Source organism: Rhinopithecus roxellana, chromosome 20, assembly GCF_007565055.1.
Source record: "Rhinopithecus roxellana isolate Shanxi Qingling chromosome 20, ASM756505v1, whole genome shotgun sequence".
Classification (NCBI taxonomy): domain Eukaryota; kingdom Metazoa; phylum Chordata; class Mammalia; order Primates; family Cercopithecidae; genus Rhinopithecus; species Rhinopithecus roxellana.
In genome coordinates this window covers 69,569,560-69,585,913 of record NC_044568.1, presented here as the reverse complement: position 1 = coordinate 69,585,913, position 16,354 = coordinate 69,569,560, and the positions used below count along the sequence as shown (strand labels likewise).

The window sequence follows — 16,354 nt, the reverse complement described above, 5'->3', positions numbered from 1 at the left end:
AGCAAAGACAGAGGGAGGGGTCCTGAGGCACGAACACAGAGAAGGTCCCATGCTCGAGGCAAACAAGGACGAGGTACAAGATGAGAGCCAGAAGGGGCCACTGTGCTGCCTCACAGACCTGGGAAGAAGTTTTTTGAGAAAAGACTTTCATTTTTCAAGAGGGAGATTATTTTAAAGAATAAGGCCTAGTACAGTGGCTCAAACCTGTAATCCCAGCACTCTAAGAGGCTGAGGCAGGCAGATCATTTGAGCCCAGGAGTTTGAGACCAGGCTGGGCAAACTGGTGAAACCCTGTCCCTACCCAAAATACAAAAACCTAGGTGGACATGGTGGCACGCACCTGTAGTTCCAGCTACTTGGGGTACTTGAGGCAGAAGGATCACTTGAGCCCAGAGGGTAAAGGCTGCAGTGAGCTGAGATCACACCACTGCACTCTAGCCTGGGTGACAAAGCGAGATCCTGTCTTTAAAAGAAATAAGAAAAGCTGGGTGTGGTGGCTCATGCCTGTAATCCCAGCAGTTTGGGAGGCTGAGGTGCGCAGATCGCCTGAGGTCGGGAGTTTGAAACCAGCCTGACCAACAAGGAGAAACTCCATCTCTACTAAAGATACAAAATTAGCCAGGTGTGGTGGCACATGCCTGTAATCCCAGCTACTTGGGAGGCCGAGGCAGGAAAATCGCTTGAATCTGGGAGGCAGACGTTGTGGTGAGCCGAGATGGTGCCACCGCATTCCAGCCTGGGGAACAAGAGTGAAACTCCATCTCAAAAAAAAAAAAAAAGCATTCAGTAAGATGGCAGAACACAAAACTCAACAACCATCGTATATACAGAACACTAGTTAGAAAATACGACATGAGAACCCAGGAACAAAAACTAAACAATTAAGAATGCATAATGCATTTACCAAGAAAGCTGCAAAATCTTTCCTTTTTTTCCTCTTTGGCAAGATCTTTAAGAAAACTTTGAAACACTGCTAGGGCCAAGGACTGCCACTGAATAACCCGCTTAAGATTGTTCCATACACTACACGCTCACAGGCAGAAGGCTAATAAGGAAACTACAGACATTACCTAACACTTGGAAAGCATCAGAGAGAAACGCGGCAACGCTGTGTAACGTTTGCTGATGCTGAATTACCTCTAACACAAAGAAAAAAAACTAGAGGTAGAACAGCGGTTTGCACACATGATCATGCTGTTCAAATGCATACACATAATGTTTATGTGATGCGCGCATGCATAGCTATTTTCATATGCCAGGCAGATCTCTGCAAGGACACCCAAAAACTGGCTAACGGACTTGCCACCAGGAGGGCTGGTGTCTGAGGCATGTCAGTGGGAGATGGGCTTTTCATCAGACATACCTCTGTAACGTTTGCATATTGGACTATATATATCAATAGTCTATCTACAAAACACCCTACTTATAAAACTATTTACAAAAGTTAACACTACAGGCCGGGCGAGGCGGCTCATGCCTGTAATCTCAGCCCTTTGGGAGGCCAAGGCAGGCGGATCAGCTGAGGTCAGGAGTTTGAGACCAGCCTGGCCAACATGGTGAAACCCCGTCTCTACTAAAAATACAAAAATTAGCTGGGCATGGGGGTGCACACCTGTAATCCCAGTTACTCGGGAAACCAACCGCTTGAACCTGGGAGGCGGAGGTTCACTGAGCTGAGATCGCATCTCTGCACTCCAGCCTAGGCGAGAGTGAGACTCTGTCTCAAAACAAAACGTTGCATTATAAAAAACACTTACAAACTTACCAGAAACATAAACACATTTACAAAATCTCAAACATATTTTTAAACTATTCTCATTCTAAAATTCATATGGAAAAGTTAGTGTACATAAATAGCCAAGGAAATTTTGAAAACAGTGAAGAAATACTATCAAATATTAAAGAACATTAATATAAAGCTACACTATTAACATAAATTTCCAGAGTAGGCATGGCTGCTCACACCTGTAAGCCCAGCACTTTGGGAGGGAGATCCAGGCAGGAGGAGGATCCCTTGAGCTCAGGAGTTGGAAGCCAGCCTAGGTAACATAGACCCCCCCAACTCTCAAAAAGTAAAAATGAAAAAGAATTTAAATTCATTTCCAGCAGGGCACAGGGGCTCATGTTTGTAACCCCAGTGCTTTGGAAGGCCAAGTTGGGAGGATCACTTGAGGCCAGGAGGAGTTCTAGACCAGCCCGGGCAACACAGCAAGACCAACCTCTGTTTTTTTTTTTTGTAATTCCCACCTTCACTTCTTGCTCTGTCGCCCAGGCTGGAGTGCAGTGGCCCGATCTCAGCTCACTGCAAGCTCCACCTCCCGGGTTTACGCCATTCTCCTGCCTCAGCCTCCCGAGTAGCTGGGACTACAGGCGCCCGCCACCTCGCCCGGCTAGTTTTTTTGTATTTTTTTTTTAGTAGAGACGGGGCTTCACCGTGTTAGCCAGGATGGTCTCGATCTCCTGACCTCGTGATCCGCCCGTCTCGGCCTCCCAAAGTGCTGGGATTACAGGCGTGAGCCACCGCGCCCGGCCCCCACCTTCACTTCTTAAGTGAAAATGAATTCCAGATGGGCCATAGAAGTAAAAATAAAAGCTGAAAGTACTGAAAGAAAACATGAAAGATTTAATAACTTTATTGAGATATATCTGCCATATAATTCACCCATTTAAAGTGCACAATTCAGTGGTTTTAGTATATTCACAAAGGTATACAGCCACGACCACTAACTACAGATTTTTTTTTTTGAGACGGAGTCTCGCTGCCGCCCAGGCTGGAGTGCAGTGGCACCATCTTAGCTCACTGCAAGCTCTGCCTCCCGGGTTCATGCCATTCTCCTGCCTCAGCCTCCCGAGTAGCTGGGACTACAGGTGCCCGCCACCGCACCCGGCTAATTTTTTGTACTTTTTTTTTTTAGTAGATACGGGGTTTTACCATGTTAGTCAGCACGGTCTCGATCTCCTGACCTCGTGATCTGCCCACCTCGGCCTCCCAAAGTGCTGGGATTACAGGCGTGAGCCACTGCGCCTGGCCAACTACAGAACATTTTTATCACCCCAAAAAGAAGCCCTAAAGCCACTCATGCTCACTCTCTTTTCCCTCTCCCACCAGCTCTCGACAACGACTCAACTATGTCTGTCTCTATGGATTTGCCTTTTCTGGGCACCTCAAAGGAACGCAATCATACAATATATGGTCTTTTGTCTGGCTTCTTTGACTTAGCATAAAGGCTTTGGGGTTCATCCACATCTAGCATGCACCAGCATCTCATTCCTTTTCGTAGCTGAAGAGCACACCACTGCATACAAAATTTTTTCCATTCATCAGATCATGGGCAACCGGGTGGCTTCCAGCTTTTTTCTGAGACGGAGTTTCACTCTCACTGCCAGGCTGGAGTGCAGTGGTGGGATCTCGGTTCACCACAACCTCTGCATCCCGGGTTCAAGCAATTCTCCTGCCTCAGCCTCCCGAGTAGCTGGGATTATAGGCCTGTGCCACCACACCCGGTTAATTTTTTTTTTTTTTTTTTTTTTTTTTTAAGTAGAGACGGGGTTTCTCCATGTTGGTCAGACTGGTCTCAAACTCCTGACCTCAGGTGACCAGCCCGCCTTGGCCTCCCAAAGTGCTGGGATTACAGGCCTGAGTCACTGCGCCCAATCTTTTATTTTTTGAGACGGAGTCTCACTCTGCAGTGGTGTAATCTCTGCTCACCGCAACCTCCACTTCCCAGGGTCAAGTGATGCTCCTGCTGAGGCACCCACCACCACACCCAGTTAATTTTTGCATTTTTAGTAGAGACAGGTTTTGCCATGTTGGCCAGGCTAATCTTGAACTCCTGACCTCAAGTAATCCACCCACCTTAGCCTCCCAAAGTGCTGGGAACATAGACATGAGCCACTGCACCTGGCCCAGCTTCCAACTTTTTGCTGTAACTTTTGTTTTGCCGGCGGGGGGAGGGTCTCACTGTGTTGGCTGGAGTGCAGTAGCTGTTTACAGGCACCGTCAAGGTACATGGTAGTCTCCAACTGGTAGGCTTAAGTGATCCTCCCACCTCAGCCTCCCAAGCAGCTGGGATTAGAAGTGCGCACCATGCCTGGCCCATTTCCACTTTTTTTTTTTTTTTTTGAGACCAGGCTGAAGTGCAGTGGCACAATCATATAGCTCAACGTAGTCTCAAACTCCCGGGTTCGAGCAGTTCCCTGACCTCAGCCTCCGGAGTGGCTGGGACCACAGGCATGTGCCATCACACCCAGCAATTTTTAAAAATGTTTTGTAGAGATGGAGTCTCACTATATCGTCCAGGCTGGCATTCAACTCCTGCCCTCAAGCAATCCTCCTGCCTTGGTCTCCCAAAGTGCTGGGATCACAGGCATGAGCTACCACACCCAGCCACGTTTCCACCTTCTGATGGATCTTCAGATTGCTTTCATTTTTGGGTTATTATGAATAATGCCACCATGAACATTCATGTGTAAGCTGTTCTGTGGACATGTTTTCATGTCTACAAGGCAGGTGCCTTGGGTAGAGCTGTGGGGTCATATGGTAATCGGTGTCACTGTTCGAGGAGCTGCCACAACGTTTTCCTGCAGAGACGGCGCCATTTTACATTCTCACCGGCAGCGTGGAAGGGTTCTGATTTTCCCACATCCTAGTTATCCATTTAGCATCACCTATTGTTGTTGTTGTTGTTTCTTTAATGTTTAATTATAGCCACCCGAGTGGGTAGGAAGTACTAACTCACTGTGGTTTTGCTTTGCAGTTCCTAAATGGCTAATGATGCCAGGCATCTTGAGTTTAAAAAAAAAAAAAAAAAAAAAGATTTAAGATGAAATCTTTCTAAACAAAATATATAACCCAAAAGGCCATAAATATAAGGACTACATAAAAATTTAAGTCAAAAGACAAATGCCCAGGTGAGGTGGCTCACGCCTATAATCCCAGCACTTTGGGAGGCTGAGGCGGGTAGATCACTTGAGGTCAGGAGTTCGAGACCAGCCTGACCAACATGGTGAAACCCCGTCTCTACCAAAAATACAAAAATTAGCCAGGCGTGGTAGCAGGCATCTGTAATCCCAGCTACTCGGGAGGCTGAGGCAGGAGACTTGCTTGAACTCGGGAAGCAAAGGCTGTAGTGAACCAAGATCAAGCCACTGTACTCTAGACTGGGCAACAGACAGAATGAGACTCTGATTCAAAAAAAAAAAGACAAACACATTAAGAAAAAAATTGGGGGCCAGGCACAATGGCTCTTGCCTATAATCCCAGTACTTTGGCAGGTAGAAGTAGGAGGATCACTTGAGGCCAGGAGTTCAAGACAAGCCTGTACAATATAGTGGCACCCCATCTCTAAACAAATTTTTTTTAATTAGCCAGGCATGGTGGCACGTGCTACTTAAGAGGATGAGGCAGGAGGATCACTTGAGTCCAGGAGGTCAGGCCTGCAGTGAGCCAGGATCGCAGAATTGCACTCAAGCCTGGGTGACAAAGCAACACCCTGTCTCTAAAATAGAATTTAGTGCTGTGGCTCTTAATCCCAGCACTTTGAGAAGCTGGGGCGGGTGGATCCCCTGAGGTCAAGAGTTTGAGACTAGCCTGGGCAACATGGCGAAAGCCTGTCTACTAAAAATACAAAAAAAAAAAATTAGCCAGATGGCCAGGAGCGGTGGCTCATGCCTACAATCCCAACACTTTGGGAGGCTGAGGCAGACGGATCACGAGGTCAGGAGATCAAGACCAGCCTGACCAATATGGTGACACCCCATCTCTACTAAAAATACAAAAATTAGCTGGGCATGGTGGCAGCACCTGCAGTTCCAGCTACTCGGGAGGCTGAGGCAGGACAATCGCTTGAATCTGGGAGGTGGAGGCTGCAGTGAGCCAAGATCGCGCCACTGCACTCCAGCCTGGGCGACACAGCGAGACTCCATCTCGAAATAAATGTATAAATAAATAAATATAAATAAACTAGCTGGGCATGGTGGCGCGTGCCTATAATCCCGGCTACTTGCAAGGCTGAGGCGAGTGGACTGCTTGACCTCGGGAGGGGCAGGCTGCAGTGACATGACATGGTGCCACTGCACTCCAGCCCAGGAAACACAGTCAGACTCCGTCTCAATTTTTTTTTTTGAGATGGAGTTTCGCTCTGTTGCCCAGGTTGGGGTGCTGTGGCGCGATCTCGGCTCACTGCAAGCTCTGCCTCCCGGGTTCACACCATTCTCCTGCCTCAGTCTTCCGAGCAGCTGGGACTACAGGTGCCCACCACCACACCCGGCTAATTTTTTGTATTTTTAGTAGAGACAGGGTTTCACCATGTTAGGCAGGATGGTCTCAATCTCCTGACCTCACGATCCGCCCGCCTCGGTCTCCCACAGTGCTGGAATTACAGGCGTGAGCCACCATGCCCGGCCTGACTCTGTCTCAATTTTCAAAAATTATTTAAAAGGACAAGCGCGTTGTCTCATGCCTCTAATCTCAGCACTTTGGGAGGCCGAGACAGGCAGATCACGAGGTTAGAAAATCGAGACCATCCTGGCTAACACGGTGAAAATCTGTCTCCACTAAAAATACAAAAAAACTAGCCGGGCCTGGTGGCAGGCCTCTATAGTCCCAGATACTCAGGAGGCTGAAGCAGGAGAATGGCGTGAACCCAGGGGGCGGAGCTTGCAGTGAGCCGAGATCACGCCACTGCACCCCAGCCTGGGCAACAAAGCGAGACTCCATCTCAAAAAAAAAAAAAATTATTTAATTAAATTTAATTTTTTTTTATTTTTTTATTTTTATTTTTTTTTTGAGACGGAGTCTCGCTCTGCCGCCCAGGCTGGAGTGCAGTGGCCGGATCTCAGCTCACTGCAAGCTCCGCCTCCCGGGTCTACGCCATTCTCCTGCCTCAGCCTCCCGAGTAGCTGGGACTACAGGCGCCCGCCACCTCGCCCGGCTAGTTTTTTGTATTTTTTAGTAGAGACGGGGTTTCACCGTGTTAGCCAGGATGGTCTCGATCTTCTGACCTCGTGATCCGCCCGTCTCGGCCTCCCAAAGTGCTGGGATTACAGGCTTGAGCCACCGCGCCCGGCCAATTAAATTTAATTTTAAGAGAATCTTAAACTCACTAGTTTCAGTTAATGTACCAAGGTCTATTTTCCTTAATACACCAAGACCACTTACAAATCACCTATAAGACAAAGGTCGGCCAGGCGCGGTGGCTCACACCTGTAATCCCAGCACTTTGGGAGGCTGAGGTGGGCGTATCACGAGGTCAAGAGATTGAGACCACCCTGACAACATGGTGAAACCCCGTCTCTACTTAAAACAAACAAAAAAAAGGTACAAAAATTAGCTGGGTGTGGTGGCGCATGCCTGTAATCCCAGCTACTCGGGAGGCTGAGGCAGGAGAATCACTTGAACCCAGGAGGCAGAGGTTGCGGTAAGCTGAGATTGCGCCACTGCACTCCAGCCTGCGCGACGAGTGCAAAACTCTGCCTCGAAAAAGAAAAAAAAAAAGAAAAAGGCCATTGGTCCAAGAGAAAAATAGCCATTCACAAAAACAAGAAACATCAATGCCTTTACATTCCAGAAAAAAATGTTTTACCACATTCTTAAGGAAGGAAATACACTTTAAAACAAGATAGCATTTTCACTACCAGACTGACAGAAATGTTGTGAATACTGTCATTCTAGCATTGGTGAAGGTGTGAGAAACTGGTGGCAATGCCGTCTGTGATTCTGGGGAAAGTCAGCAACAACCTAAATGTCCACCATGAGAGAGTTACATACATTACAAAAATCCACACTGTGGAATACTAGAGCTCTGTGGCGATAGGAAACAAACCCCAGAATATAAGTGGAAAACGCAAGGTATGGAAGATTACACAAGGTCCCTTCCCAGTTTATCTTTGTTTCTCTCTTTTGTGTGTGTGTGTGAGGAGTTTCGCTCTTTCCGCCAGGTTGGAGTGCAGTGGTACCATCTCGGCACACCACAACCTCTGCCTCCTGGTTTCAAGCGATTCTCCTGCCTCAGCCTCTCGAGTAGCTGGGATTACAGGCGTGTACCACCACACCCAGCTAATTTTGTGTTTTTAGTAGAGACAGGGTTTCTCCATGTTGGTCAGGCTGGTCTCGAACTCCCAACCTCAGGTGATCTGCCCGCCTCAGCCTCCCAAAGTGCTGGGATTACAGGTATGAGCCACAGCGCCTGATGAGAAGCTTCTTAAGCACGTCAGCATTCTGGACAGAAAGACCTGTATTCCCTCACGAATGTCTGAGTTCTTAGCTCTGGCATTTTCAACACTCACTGCTTCTTGGGGCTTCCTGTGTTCCAGAACCTGGTCTACCAGTTCTCTATGATATACCGATACTTCATTCATCGGGAAACATAACTCCTTAAACATAAAGAAAAAGAACAAAAAGGGAAAGGGCACCCTGGAACACTCAAAATATGGGCCTGAAGCCCTCACGCTAAGCTTTGGTCATGGAAGACGACTAGCCCCACATGAAATCCATCTCTCTCTTTTTAACAATTTGATGCTAACAAGTTTCCCAGTCACATCTGAAAGGAGAGAACACGGCTCCAGACAAGCCTGCAAGTTAAGGCCACAGTAAGAGAGGCCAAAAATAAACAGTCACAATGCAGTTTTGATGTGGGGACACTTTACAGACAAAGGATTCTTCACATGTCAATGGCCCTGCGGGAGCCTATGTATTAAAACAGAAGACCAAAAATTAACACCATAATAATAGCCCTGAAAACATCAAAGCAAGGTTCAGTTACGGGCCATGTAATGATGAAGTGTTTCAGAAAGACTTCTCATCATAACGGTTACAACGAAATGTTTTCAAGTCAGCCCCATGGAAAATTCGCTTGAACATCCCATTGCCTGACAAATGCTGAAATACTGGCAAGCGTGAACACGGCAGCGTGCTGTCTTAATTTCTCCTTCAAGGAGCGTATCACTAACCTGACACATACAGTTACATTAGGACCCATGCCCTTCCATCTTGTTCTCAGCAGCACTGCTGTATAGCCTCCTGCTCTTCTTCAATATGGCATTTAATTTAGCTATCTCAAAATTAATTTCATATATATATATTTTTTTGAGATACTGTCACTCTGTCACCCAGATTGTAGGCTTCAAGGGCTTAAGCGAGCTTCCCACTTCAGTCTTGGTAGCTGGGACCATAGGCACACCCAGCTAATTGAAAAAAAATGGTTTTTTAGGTAGATGGAGGTTTCCCTAGGTTACCCAGGCTGGTCTCAAACTCCTATCCTCACAGGATCCTCCCACCACAGCCCCCAAAGTGCTGGGATTACAGGCATGAGCTACCAGGACTGGCCAGTTTTTTACTTTCTAACCACATTTCTTAATTATATGGCTATTACGTAACTGAGCCATTCTTTTAAAACCGATGATTCAGCTACACATCCTTTCAACTTACCTCATCTACAGGAATTCAACTGGTTAAAAAGCCAATGGCACGCTGGGAACAATGGCTCACACCTGTGATCCCAGCACTTTAGGAGGCTGAGGCAGGCAGATCACAAGGTCAGGAGTTCAAGACCAGCCTGGCCAACATGGCGAAACCCTGCCTCAACTAAAAAATACAAAAATTAGCCAGGCACGATGGTGCGTGCCTGTGGCCCCAGCTACTCGGGAGGCTGAGGCAGGAGAATTGCTTGAACCCAGGAGGCAGAGGTTGCAGTGAGCCGAGTTTGTGCCACCGCACTCCAGCGTGGGCAACAGAGCAAGACTGTCTTTAAAAAAAAAAAAAACTGGTGGCAGCAATACTCCCGCAAGTAGATACTGTTTCTCTAAGCTACAGCTTTTATAGTAATAACTAGTGGTTTTAGCAGAAATAACCGGCCACACCACAAACTCCCTGAAATGTATTTTGTTAAATGCTACGGAACTACAGAGAAGCCACTCTGTGCACTAAGCAAAAGCAGCTTCCTAGCAGAAGGCAGGTCTTCAGCAGGACTAAGCAGGATGGTGGTAAAAAAAAGTTCTAACTGGCTACACCTGCGGCACCAAAAACGCAATCCATGAACATTCTCTGGCTTTGAACCTAAAAGCACTTTTTACTTCGTTTGAGTGGGAATGGATACATTTTCAATCACTATCAAGATTCTTTGTCTGGCCCCAAGTGCTGGATGGTGGGTCACATTTATAATCCCAGCACTTTGGGAGGCCAAAGCAGAAAGATGAAAAGGTCAAAAGATTGAGACCATCCTGCCCAACATGGTGACACCCCGTCTCTACTAAAAACACAAAAATTAGCTGGCCATGGTGGCGGGCACCTGTAGGCCCACCTACTTGTGAGGCTGAGGCAGGAGAATTGCTTGAACTCAGGAGGCGGAGGTTGCAGTGAGCTGAGGTCATGCCACTGCACTCCAGCCCGGCAACAGTAAGAGTCTCAAAAAAAAAAAAAAAAAAGATACATCAGTATTTTGAGACAAGCAAGTATCACAGGCCTCAGTAACAGCCTCTTTCATGGAACTCACCTTTGTCACATGTTATTTACTGACATGGGGGGCAGGAGTAAATGTTTATTTTTCTGCAGTTTTCTTATCAACTTGACACCCTCCCTCACCCCACCACCACCCCCACAAGCTGTATTCCCTCCCTTCATGCCAAGGGGTAGCAAAATACTTGGAGATTTCTCTTTTGTCTTAGCTTAGGCCAACCACTCACCCAGTAACTAATAAACGCTTTGCTAATCGCTTACATTTGGATTGATGTGTTTGTTTCCAAGATGGAGTCTTGCACTGTCGCCCAGGAGGGAGTGCAGTGGCACAATCTCGGCTCACTGCAACCTTCAACCTCCACCTCCCAGGTTCAAGCAATTCTCGTGCCTCAGCCTCCCAAGTAGCTGGGATTACAGGCGCCTGCCACCACCCTGGCTAATTTCTTTGTATTTTTAGTCGAGACAGGGTTTCTCCATGTTGACCAGGCTGGTCTCAAACTCAAGTGATTCACCCACCTCGGCCTCCCAAAGTGCTGGGATTACAGACAAAAGCAACCGTGCCCGGCCGGATGTGTTCTTTTTCAGGCACTCAGATAACTCAGTCCCCCTGGTCCTAACCAAACTGAAGGTCCTCCTGGTGGTCTTGGGCAGCTGGGCCACACTTTCCTCTGCCGTCTAAGTGCCAGCACCACGGCTTATTCAGACGACAAAGGTGTCGTGGACGCTATACCTCTAGTGTCATCTGAGCAACACAAAGAGCTGTTTCACCGAGACAGTGGCATCTGACCAGCAAGCACTACTCCCCTCCACTCTGAAAAGAACGGCCGGAGAGCACTAGAAATTCAACTGAATTCTCCTGAAGGATGCAGCACACAAGACATGGAAATCAAACAGCACAGTCTCCAAACAAAGGGAGAGCAGAGAGAGGAAGCAAAACCGGTCAACAAAATAAGCACTGAAGAGGAGGGCGCAGCAGGCAGGCACCGCCTGCAGGAGCGTGGTCCAGGTGAGGCTCTTTTTGGAAGATGAAACAAACTTGCTAGTGCTTGAGCCCTGAGCAAAATGAGGAAACCAGCTCTCCTGACCTTCCTGGCGCTGGCAGCTGACCTACTCTTACAACTCTGATTTCCAAGACAGGAATTCCAGCAAAGGCTCCAGCTTACAGAGAACGAAAGGCCCACGACCTTAACGCCTGCACCAACCAGTCCTATCGTGGTTGCCTCACAGTCATGTTCTGGCAATTTCACGAAAACAAGAGCATCTGACATGACCAAGAGACGGGGCTCGACGCCCTTGGTGATCGTGGCAGTCACCTGGTCATGCAAAATGACCAACCAGTCGCCTTACCTGCCTGACCACAAAATCATGTTTGTTTTGGGAGACGACATCGGCTGATCTTTCCAGGCCTTCCCTCTTCTTTAGGAGGCAGCCTCATCCTTCTACTGGCACATCTGACACTTCTGACAGTTGGAGCTCCGACGAAAAGGTCTCATGGTGGTTTCCAGTGTGTGGACCTCAAAGGGCCACGTGGCTGGACTCCCCAAACCCCAGGCCCAGGGCTGGCTCTGTGACTGTCCTGAGGACTGTAGGATGAGGCTCCTACCCATAAGCTTGTATCTGACAGAAAAGACACAACTGCTAGCCTCATTCACCATCCCTTCTGCACACTCTCGCAAGTCTTTTGTCAAACCAATTATTCAGAGCCATCTCCTTACCCCTGCGCCTGCAGCTTTCCAGACACGGATGCAGCTCCCTTCGCTCCAGTGCAAACAGCCTTGGAGACTTGGCCCAAATCGCTCCTCATCTGTGAAACTTACCCTGAGGCAAGCGGCTATGGTTTCTGCATTCCCTAATGTGCTGTCCAGGCCACCAAGATGGCCCTGGTACACTGCCCACCAGTCACCTATGACCCAGACAGCAGGGTCACATTTTCTTTGAAGACTCAGGTGGCCTCTGAAATGTATTTGTTGAATAAACTGTTACGGGCAAAAATGACAAATATAAAGTGCACAAGCAAAGATCCTAGCCCACCCCTCACAGAAATATTCTGAGGGTAGGCCAGGCACAGTGGCTCATGCCTGTAATCCCAGCATTTTGGGAGGCTGAGGCGAGTGGATCACAAGGTCATGAGTTCGAGACCACCCTAACCAGCATAGTGAAACCCTATCTCTACGAAAAATACAAAACTTAGCTGGGTGTGGTGGCACCTGCCTGTAGTCCCAGCTACTCGGGAGGCTGAGGCATGAGAATCACTTGAACCCAGGAGGCGGAGGTTGCGGTGAGCAGAGGTTGCACCACTGCACTCCAGCCTGGGCAACAGAGCAAAACTCCGTCTTGCAAAAAAAAAAAACAAAACAAAAAAAAAACAAGATATTCTGAGGACAAGTGACTGGGCCTGGCAGTGTCAGGGGTCAGTGAGGCCTGAAAGGGTAAGAGGGCTGAGCTCATGGGTGACTGAGGTAGTGCAGCATGGGCCAGAGGATTCCACAGATACAAGACGTATACAAGCGAGGCCAGGCACATGCTAGAACCTGGAAACACTTTCCCAAGAGAAAAAAAATTCGAGAAGTCTGGATTTTCTATATAGGTAGATCTGCCTAAACCATTCTTTCTCCTCTGTTGCACAAGACAAGTATTGTCTTAGCTAAATTCACTCATCATTCAATCAATTCAAACAATTTACCTGCCCACTCATCCACACAGGTGACAATGGCAAGGGCATCTGCAACACAGAAGACTGCCAAGAACACGTTCCATTTCTTAGACTCAGGCAGAGGAATGCTTGAACCACTGCACCAGGACGAGGAGAGGACAGAGATGATTAAGAAAGAGATAAAGGGCCAGGCACGGTGGCTCACTCCAATAATCCCAGGACTTTGGGAGGGCGAGGTGGGTAGATCACGAGGTCAGGAGATCGAGACCATCCTGGCTAACACGGTGAAACCCCGTCTCTACTAAAAATACAAAAAATTAGCCGGGCATGGTGGCGGGCGCCTGTAGTCCCAGCTACTCCAAAGATTGAGGCAGGAGAATGGCGTGAACCTGGGAGGCAGAGCTTGCAGTGAGCCGAGACTGCGCCATTGCACTCCAGCCTGAGAGACAGAGCAAGACTCCATCTCAAAAAAAAAAAAAAAAAATTAGAATTAAAATGTCCCTGAGCTGAAAACTGACATATTTTCCAAATGGAAGCAACAGTGCATGATACAGAGCACGAATCACAAACAGCTGCGGACGCGAGACCACAAACGACAAAGAGAAAAAACCTCAACCTCCAAGGAGGAAAAAACCCGAGCCAGCTACAAAAGAAACAAAAACCAAATTAACAGGACAGGTGGCCGGGCACAGTGGCACACTCTTGCAATCCCAGCACTTTGTGGGGCGGGCTGTCAGATCACTTGAGGTCAGGTGTTTGAGACCAGCCTGGCCAACATAGTGAAACCCCACCTCATAAAGACAAGAAAAACAAACAAATAAATAAATAATTGATCAGACAGCGGTGCTAGAAGAAAGCAACAGCATCACTTTCTGAGGGAAAATTATTATTATTTTTGTTGTTGAGATGGAGACTCACTCTGTCGCCCAGGCTGGAGTGCAGTGGTGCAATCTCAGCTCACTGCAACCTGTGCCTCCTGGGTTCAAGTGATTCTCTGGCCTCAGCCTCCCTAGAGGCTGCGATTACAGGCGTGTGCCACCACACCCAGTTAATTTTTGTATTTTTATTAGAGACGGGGTTTCACCATGTTGGCCAGGCTGGTCTTGAACTCCTGATCTGCCCGCCTCAGCCTCCCAAAGTGCTGGGATTACAGGCTTGAACCACCGCGCCCGGTCACAAGGTATGCTTTTATAGGCGACTGGTTTTGAAAAGACATAATATTCAGCCTTGAAGAAAATATCTTTGTAATAGGCAGTCTTGATGCCTGCTAATGGGGATATAAATTGATAATGCCTTCTCGGACAATTTGGCAGTATCCGCTAACATTTCAAAAATGCATAGGCTCTGAAACATCAGTTCTAAAACTCTAATTATGTAAAGCTAAAGAAATACCACACGTCAACAAATATTTAAGTACTCATCCATTCTATGCAGCATTGTAATAAAAATTAAAACCTGAAATAATCTTTATTGCGTCCATTAAAAGGACAATGTTTAGGCAAACGACAAGTCCATCATACAGAATACTGTGTGGTCACTGGAAAGCACGTGGACCTGTGTCCACTGAATTGAAAAGATGTGGAAAGAATGCTGGGAGAGTTAAAATTTTCTGGAGCACAACGTACCACAATGCAAACATGGTTTAGGCTTTTTAGAGTGAAAACAGTTATACGTAGACATTTATGTTTACACGTGTAACAGTGCGTACAGCCCCAAAGGACCAAAAGTGTTCAGTGCTGTTACCTCCGAGTGGGGACTGGGAAAGCAGAGGTTAGGGTCATTCTCTCTTTAATTGGCGCATCCATCAATTCCAGGCCCCGAGGACACAACTGCGTCAACGACATCGAGTCCACCTACTCTGGAAACCCGGGTGACCGCTGTTGGTTTTGTTCACTACGGCGTCCCCAGAACCTGTACTGCGCCGGGCACTGAGCGGGCGCTCACATGTGCGTCCAATGAACGAATTAACAAATGAACAGTCAGTGCGCTACTGGGGGCGGGGAGGGGTAAAGCACCATCCAGGGAACTCGCACGATCACCCCGAGTGAGTCTGTTCCCCGCCACAGACACCCGCAAAGACTCCGCGCTCCGCAGCGGCTCCACCTGCTCGTGTGCTACCTGATTGGATCTGAAGCTCCAGGAGGGACGACCCCGCGGCCGCTCCGCCCGACCCCGCGACGCCCCCAGCCCCGACCTCCTTCAAGGCTCCGAAGAGCCGGTGTCGAGAGGAGTCCAGCCGAGAAAAAGGCAGTCCGGCCGGAGCTGGCGAGAAGTGGAGCGAAAGGAAACGCGCCTGCAGATATTGGCCTCGCCGGACCTCCCACGCCCGTGAAGCAGGTGCTGGTGCCGGCGCCTCGCGCCCCGGAGCACCTAGGAGGGACGCCCCTGCAGTCTTCGTGGCCCGGCCCGCCCGCTGCCCGTCCAGCCAGGCCGCCCTCACCTCCCGGGGCAGCAGCCAGCGCCGGCGCCCGCAGCAGAGGCCGCAGGCGACGGCCCCACAGCAACAGCGCCCGCAACTCGCGCGCCATGTCGTCCTCCCAGAGCGCCGCGCACAGCCACGCGGGACCAAACAGGATGGGACGGGACGGGACGAGGCCGCGCGGGGCGGGGCCTTCCTCGGGCGCGGGGCGGTGACGTCACGGCGGGCGCCGGGCTGTCCGGGCAGCTGCCTGCTCTGGCGCGTGGCGGGGTACGACCCCTCGCGTGGACACTCAGGCCTGGGGGTGGGGCCTCTGTGACCTTGGGTCGCGTTGTCAAGGGCGACGGGGCCTGCGCGCGGAGCTGGGGGAGGTGGCCCCGTCGCCCCCGGCCCACGCTGGTCGGCTGAGCCTAGCTGTGCGCATTCCTGGAACGGGGCGGATGTCAGTATCCACGCGAGAGTGTGGAGGCGTCGTCGGGGAAGAAGCAGTTCCCGTCTCTGCCACCTTTGTGAATCCCGGCCATCTGTATAGGCCTCTGCAAGTCTCTTGCAAACCAAGCCTGGCCAAAAAGCTAAAACGAATGAGAAAGGGAATTCCAGGCTTGACTGGCTACACCAAAACGTGAACCCAGTAACCAACACCACCAGGAAAGCTGCGGTTATTCCTGTATTCCACTTCTCTTGCCCTTGTCGAGAAGAGTCAAACTAAAATATTTGGAAGTTTATTCTGAGCCAAATATTAGTGTGCATGGAGGGAGGCAGAGTCTCAAAAGGTCCTGAGAACTTGTGCCCAAGGTGGTTTGGGTTACAGCTTGCTTGGTTTTATACA

At 49.0% G+C, this 16,354-nt stretch overlaps 1 protein-coding gene across 1 annotated transcript in view; it reads right to left on the bottom strand.

The window, feature by feature from the left end:
* TRAP1 (TNF receptor associated protein 1) overlaps positions 1-15,718 on the bottom strand; it is a 70,897-nt gene extending 55,179 nt beyond the window's left edge. Inside the window, exon 1 of the mRNA XM_010376039.1 lies at positions 15,547-15,718. Within this exon, the coding sequence (XP_010374341.1) occupies positions 15,547-15,634 (88 nt within the window). The 5' untranslated portion in view covers positions 15,635-15,718. The remainder of the gene's footprint in view (positions 1-15,546) is intronic.
* Between the last annotated feature and the right edge of the window lie 636 nt (positions 15,719-16,354).